This window comes from Camelina sativa, chromosome 17, assembly GCF_000633955.1.
Source record: "Camelina sativa cultivar DH55 chromosome 17, Cs, whole genome shotgun sequence".
NCBI lineage: Eukaryota > Viridiplantae > Streptophyta > Magnoliopsida > Brassicales > Brassicaceae > Camelina > Camelina sativa.
In genome coordinates, this window is record NC_025701.1 from 18,915,506 (window position 1) to 18,923,012 (window position 7,507).

Below are 7,507 nucleotides of genomic sequence, written 5' to 3' on the forward strand. Positions count from 1 at the left end.
TTCCTCTCTAGGAATTTCAACTCTTGATGGTGCATTTGCAGCGGGGATATATGACTTTGTCACTCTTTTTGTATATATGAACGCATCTGGTAATTGATTTGCCAAACTTTGTAAATGTACAATTTTCTGAACTTCCAGTTCACGTTGATTTGTAGGGGGATCAAGATATATCAAAGATGGTGTATACCATGTAAGATCTTTTGGTACTTGTTTAATTCCTCCCCCTAATGCTGGTAATTCATCTTCATTAAATTGGCAATCGGCAAAACGTACCGTAAACATATCACCAGTTTGCGGTTCAAGATATCAAATTATACTCGGTGATGCATAACCGACATATATGCCCAATCTCCTTTGTGGCCCCATTTTTGTTCTTTACGGTGGGGCTATAGGAACATAAACCGCACATCTAAAAATACGGAGATAGGATATGTTTGGCTCTTGGCCAGATGCTAATTGTAAAGGAGAATATTTATTATATGCGCTTGGTCGTATTTGGACCAATGTGCAATATAGCATGACCCCATATAGAAATTGGGAGCTTTGTTCTCAATATTAACGGTCTAGCAATGAGTTGTAGCCGTTTAATCAAAGATTCAGCCATGCCATTTTGTGTATGAACATGAGGAACCAGATACTCAACATCGATTCCTATTGACATACAATAGTCATTGAAAGCTTGTGAATTGAATTCACCAGCGTTATCAAGTCTGATTTTCTTTATGGCATAATCAGGGAATTGAGCTTTCAAACTGATTATTTGGGCAATGAATTTTGCAAAGGCCGTGTTTCTTGTTGTCAATAGACACACATTTGATCATCTACTAGATTCGTCAATCATTACCATAAAATAACGAAACGGCCCGCATGAAGGGTGGATAGGTCCACATATATCACCATGTATTCTCTCTAAGAACAATGGTGATTCATTCTCAATTTTGGCTGGCGCTGGCCGAATTATGAGTTTTCCTTGAGAACATGCATCACATGAAAACTCATCAGATCTAAAAACCTTTTCGTTCTTCAATGGATGACAATTGGAATTTTGCACAATTTTTTGCATCATGACTGAACCAGGATGTCCAAGTCTTTCATGTCATATCTTAAATGTACTAGTAGACTTAGAGTTTACTGTAACATAAGATGCAAAATTATTTATTTTTGTGCAGTAAAATCAAGAGGATAACATTGGCAATTCTTCCAATATATGTTTCTCCTTAGATGTTATGCAAAGATATTCAAAGTCATTCTTATTCAGAGTCTCTATATGATATCCATTTCTTCGGATATCTCTGAAACTAATCAAGTTTCTATGAGACTTAGGGCAATATAATGCATCAATTTCAAATTTTGTTCCCCTTGGCATTGAAAAACTGGCTTTTCCAGAGCCTATAATAATCTTTGCATTACCACATATAGTGCTCACGCTTCTAGCGGAGTCTTTTATTTTGAGAGAGGAGAAATATTTTTTCTCTTTAAGTATTGAGTGCGTTGTAGCACTGTCTGCTAGACACATATCTCCATCCTCAATCTCAAATTTTGACATTTTCTGAGATAAAATATTTATAAAATAAACATTAATAAAATAACAGAAAGTCTTACAAAAAAACTTATTATATATTACAATAAAAATATTATCCAAAAAGACATTTTATAGACATAAAGTACATATCAAACTATGACAAATCATATCATGGCATATCGTCCTTATTCGCATGATTTTCCGTTTTCATTATCAACGAGAAAATCTGCTATATCAAGATGGGGTTCATCGTTTAGGCCATGGAAAGAAGGTCTAGTTTTATCATAGATGAGGTTGTTCTCAACATCCCTTTCTTTTGCCTGTTGAGATGCCATATACAGATCGGCCAAATGTTTTGGAATACGACAGGTTTGATACCAATGTCCTTTCATGCCGCATCTGTAACAAGTACTTTCACCTTGTTTCTTTACAACGCGACCAACATTATTGATATGGAGATTTTTGTTGGTTTTTCTTGCGTTGAAATCATTAGGAGAGAGACCTCTTCCTTTTCCTCGTCCGCGACCTTCTCCACGACCTCCTCCACGACCATGACCACGGCCTTCTCCACGACCTCCTCCACGACCATGACCACGGCCTCGACCGCGTCTGCGTCCATGTCCTCATCCTTACCAATTATTATAGCTGGATGTAGCAACATTCACTTCTGAAAGTGGAGCTGATCCAGTTGGATGGGTTAGATGATTTATCATCACGAGCTCATTATTTTGTTCAGCAACATGCAAAACTTGCATCAATTCAGAATATCGAGCATACCCTTTTTCTCAATATTGTTGCTGCAGGAGTACATTTGAAGGATGGAAAGTTTGGAATGTTTTCTCGATCATATCATAATCAGAAACTTCTTCTCCGCAGAGAGCCATCTTTGAAGTGATTCCGAACAAAGCGGAATTGTACTCACTTACACTTTTGTAATCCTGAAACCTCAGGTTTAGCCATTCATGTTTGGCTTTTGGTAAGATCACATACTTTTGGTGATCAAACCTATCATTGAGCGCGATCCAGAGATCTGCAGGATTTTCTCTCGTGATGTATTCATTTTTCAAACCATCATGGAGATGTTGACGCAAAAACATCATGGTTCTTGCTTTTTCCTCTTTTAACCCCGTTTCTGACGGATCAAGGGTTTTGAAAAGCCCATTCCCTTTTAGATAGAATTTTACATCTAATACCCATGTTATATAGTTTTTCCCAGAGACATCAAGGGCGGTGAATTCAAGCTTTGCCAAGTTTGACATGATTACTATATAAGTAATAAAACAATTTGTTAAATTTAAAAATTTATGAAATAATTTTGTAAAATCTTGTTTTAGCAATAAATATAAACTATAAAACAAAATTATAAACTATATAATATATTCATAAATTGAAACAATCAATTTAGGAGGCATAGCCTTCAATATGATTTAAAATATATAGATCTGAACATATGATGAAGGAGGCAGAGCCTACCATTAGATCAAGAATGTAGATCTAAATGATCAAGGAGGCAGAGCCTACCATTAGATCAAGAAATATGTATAGTCTTTTACTTTATAAACTAGATTAAGACCCGTGCTAGAGCACGGATTGAAATTCATTTTATTTATATTGTAATTGTTTTGTAAAATATAATTTATGTGATTAATTTTAAAAGTTTTTTTGGATAAAATATTATGTAATAAAAGCATATGCTAAATATGATAACTTGAAAAAGACATTTATTTTGTAAGTTTTATATTGTTAATAATTCTAGATAAGTACTCGTGCTATAACACTGGTTAAATTTTATTTAATACAAAATTTTGTCTATTTCTATTTAAAAATAAAATTTTAATATGTTGTATTAGTTTATGTACTTGAAGTTATTTCAATAATCTTATTCTACCTCATGACTTGAATGTCATTATAAGACATAATTTTGTGAATTTGGTTTTTAAAAAGCGAGTTATTATATTATGAGTAATTTAATATATTGTTATACTTTCTATTTTAATATACTTGGTTTCTAAAAATTCTTTCATATTATAGTGACATATTATTGACATTACTATAACAAACCAATTTAGAGTGTTTATAGTTTCTAACTTTAATATCAAGTTTCAATATTTTTAAAATATTTCAAAATAAATTATTTAAAGTTTATTATATTATATAAAATTATAAAATTCAAAAAAGTATGAAATTGAATGTAAATATTCAAATTTTGACCCGTTACTCAGTTAAATTTTAATTCAATAGATATTATTTTTAAAGAATAATATTAATAAAAATTGAATATTTTATAGATTGAATCATTTATATTTGTTTTTAAAAATTCAAAGTATGGTTTATCCGGAAATAAAACTATTTTTAATTATAATAAATAATATGATAATTTATTTGTTTCACAAAATATACTCATATATAAAAATGAGAGGTGAAATTAATATGTTAAGTTAGATATCAAAGTATGTTAATATAGACAAGAATTAACGAATTCTAACCTTGTTCCTTAAATTAACAAGGAAAGTTCTTGACTTTACAATACACTTTCAGACAAGTAAGTAATCTTCAAAAACCCCTTTCGGTCTGTAATATTTTTGAATGCGAAAAAATAGATGTCAGTATTACTATTTAAAAATCTGTAACACTACTTTATGCAAGTTTTGTTAATACTTTTAATCAACCTTTAAACCTTTTGTATTCTTCTGCTATTCCTATAATCTCTACCAAACGGTTCAAACTTACATTTTTTCCCTTTTTCCTCTACAATTCAGCATCATCAACTTACATCTTTTATTGTTGATTTGGCCGTCCTGCTTTACTCGGTTTCTGATATCATAGCCTTTATTTTATTACTGTTCCTTGAGCTTTAAGAAACACAACAATAGGACTTAGGGTTTCATTCTGTGAAATCTATCAATAATACGAATATACAAGATGGTGGGATCATCTTTACCACCACCTAGTTTCAGATTTCATCCAACAGATGAAGAGCTTGTGGTGGGTTATATAACTTGCACAGAAGAAACGAAGGGCTTGAGATCGAGCTCGAAATAATTTCATTTATGGATTTATACAAGTTTGATCCTTGGGAGCTTCCAGGTTTGTTGCTTCTTGAAAATTTTTGACAGAAAAAAAATCCATTTTTTCCAATCTATAATATAAATGATCATCAATATTTTGTTTTCTTACAGAGAAATCGTTCTTGCCAAATCGAGATATGGAATGGTTTTTCTTCTGTCATCGCGACAGAAAACACCAGAACAAATGTCGAATAAACAGAGCAACTAAATCGGAATACTTGTTTTCATAGTTTACCAATTGATAGTTTTCTTTTGGTATTCTTCCGCTTTATAGGGATACTTTGCGTTGTGTCGTGTGGTAGGTAAGACGAAATGAGCATACGGTTAAGAAATGTGAAACCAACTCACCGGAGGTTTCAGATGACCCATTAAGAAAACAATGTTGAGAGTTCTTGTCAAGCAAGTGACCTAGAAAAGAGTTCTTGTGATGCAAGTTACACACGCTGGTCTTCTACTAATTGCATATCCGTGAATTATCTTTTCAGGTTTAGCTAATTAAATCCAAACTCTGAGAACGTTCCATTCACTAATCAATGTCACCGTGTCTCAAACAATTCATTATTACTTTCTTGCAGGAAAATTCACAAATCTCAAATAGAAAAAGATTCCGGTTTCCAAATATTTGCATCGCCCGAATTCGAATATCCACCAGAGTTCTTCGCAGCTGATTTGAATTTCGATTGGGAATTGGAAAATCCGTTCATGTTCGATTGTCATTCAGAAGCTCATATGAACAATGAAGTCATGAACGATCACATTCTTCGGTAAAGAAAAAACATTATACAGTTCACTGACTAGACTGAATCTCAAAACCAAACACTCCCATGGATCAAGATTTAACTATAATCTTGTTTATAGAATATATATATATATATATATATATATATATATGTTTTTGTGTGTATACACAGATAAAGTATATAGTTGCATATTATAAAATTTAGAACTACAAGATTCTCTTCACCTTCAACTAGTAGTTATAAACACACTTTTCATAGACTTTTAGGTCTAATAAGTATGTATAATCAATGTTGTACAATTACATAAATGGAAATGAATTATAATTGGATACGTTTATTGGAATTTGTTGCGATTGGTTTTGTAATTAATACAAAGAAGCAATATAGGGGTTACAAAAGACCAATACATCATCAAGACTAACCTTATTTTCATCTCCAAAGATAGATTCTTTCCCATCTTTCCTCTTAGCATATGACAAACCCAATCTTGATTTAGCCATCCTCAAATCGCCAACCCCTGAGTTCGTATCCGGACCCGCAAATCCGCCCATCACGGGAGCTAAAGGCGGTCCTATAAGAAGCCCATCAGCTCCAAATTGAGGCCCTCCGCGTGCATAATCAAATAGAGCTGCTCCACTTCCTCCAATCTTTGGAAGGACGATTGGGTCATCACAATCGTCGAGCCAATAGAAGAGGAAAGCATCAAATGTATCGTAATAATCGTCAGTACTTTTATAACCTTCTGGGCTAAATCCACCAAACTTGAAAGACTTGTCTTTAGCGTAAGCTATGATAACACATGGACCTTTGAAATCACAACGTTCATGGAACTTTGTTGCACTAAACCCATCAATGCTTGCCTTGTAGCAACATTTTAATTCTCTTCCTAGTAAAAAAAAAAAAAAAGATTATTACAAAGCTTGAAGAGCTTTAGATAAGACATACTTCTTCACATGGATTCAGAGTTTTAGATAAGATTATTACACCAAATGAATTGTTTGCACACATAAAACTCAAACTAACAAAAGTTAGATCTCAAAAAGGACTGAAGGAATATGGATTTTGTGTTTCGAGAGTTTACCCTTTAAGAAGGTTTTGTTTACCAACGAAAGAGAGAAAGGAATCTGGACGTCGTCGTGGTAGGCTGGTTGTTGCGGCAGCCGGATATTGTCTGTTTTCTTGTCGGAGTTCCAACCGAATAGACCGTTGTAAGGACTTATTCTCTTCGTGGTCTTGAAGGTTACGGTATGAATTGTGTTTGAGATGGCACACGAAGCCATTTTTTCTTGCAAATAACGGCCACACAACAAAACCCACAACAAGAAAACTAGGCACAGCATTTAAGTAATTGTGGTTTTTAAGAACTTGTGGTTGTCAGTGCTTTTGCTTACAAGTGTCCAAATCCACTTTAACCGAACAAAAACCAAAACCGTATTGTAATATACCGATTTAGAAACCGAACCGTAGATACTTGTTTTTCTCCAAAATCGAATTGAAGATCATCCTTAATAAGATTGGCTCTAAAAGTTCTGATCACGATTGTAAGGTTATATTTTACATCGTGCAGGATCTTTTGTCGGAAAAAAAAAAACAAATTTGGTGAGTATAAATATCTCTCAAAGAAGAAGCTAAGCTTTTATTTTTTTTACTTACAAAAGTAAAAAACTGAAGTTGTGATGAACTCTTTGGAACCAGAAGCTAATTTCAGCTTTTATGAGGTAGCTCCAAAGATACGGATTCGCTGTTGAATCAAACTTCGACAACAAGGACAAGTGACTTTCCTTCCGCCATTGTTGTTGCTCGCAAAGAAGCTATCACTGCAACTACCACACACAACTTGATGCGCACAAGGAAGGAACACCACAGAGACTTCATCTTTCATACAGATGATGCATTCTCGATCATAGTTTGCTTCATTCTCATTAGTCCCTTCAAGTTTATCGAGTTCTTCAAGCAGCTTAGCAATGTTTTCTCCTTGGGATTTTTCGGCTTTCCAAACGTTGTTGGATAAGTGGCTTGAGTCGGTATCTGAAGAGGCTCTGAGTCTAGAGAGTTCTTGCTCTAGTCTTTGGTGATCATCTTTGTGTCTTTGGAAGTCTAGTTCGATTTTTAACCGTAGAGTCTCGAGCTTTCTCTTGTTGTGACCCTCAGCTGCTTCTTTCGAGCGTTGTTCTTCC

The 7,507-nt window shown here is 33.8% G+C and overlaps 2 protein-coding genes across 2 annotated transcripts in view; both read right to left on the reverse strand.

Moving 5' to 3' along the window:
- On the reverse strand, window positions 5,565–6,669 carry LOC104757620. The gene is made up of 2 exons (XM_010480371.1): window positions 6,412–6,669; window positions 5,565–6,216 (listed from the first exon to the last, which is right to left on the reverse strand). The coding sequence occupies exons 1-2, from the start codon at window positions 6,608–6,610 to the stop codon at window positions 5,696–5,698; spliced, it is 720 nt and encodes a 239-aa protein (XP_010478673.1). The 5' UTR covers window positions 6,611–6,669; the 3' UTR covers window positions 5,565–5,695.
- LOC104757621 (MND1-interacting protein 1-like) overlaps window positions 6,779–7,507 on the reverse strand; it is a 7,412-nt gene continuing 6,683 nt past the window's right edge. The window contains exon 4 of the mRNA XM_010480372.2: window positions 6,779–7,475. Coding sequence (XP_010478674.1) covers window positions 7,042–7,475 — 434 coding nt within the window. The 3' untranslated portion in view covers window positions 6,779–7,041. The remainder of the gene's footprint in view (window positions 7,476–7,507) is intronic.

Coding starts and splice junctions, on each gene's coding strand:
- LOC104757620 (XM_010480371.1), bottom strand. CDS start 6,610: ATGGCTTCGTGTGCCATCTCAAACACAATTCATACCGTAACCTTCAAG. Junction 6,217..6,411: donor AAACAAAACCTTCTTAAAGG/GTAAACTCTCGA, acceptor TTTTTTTACTAG/GAAGAGAATTAAAATGTTGC.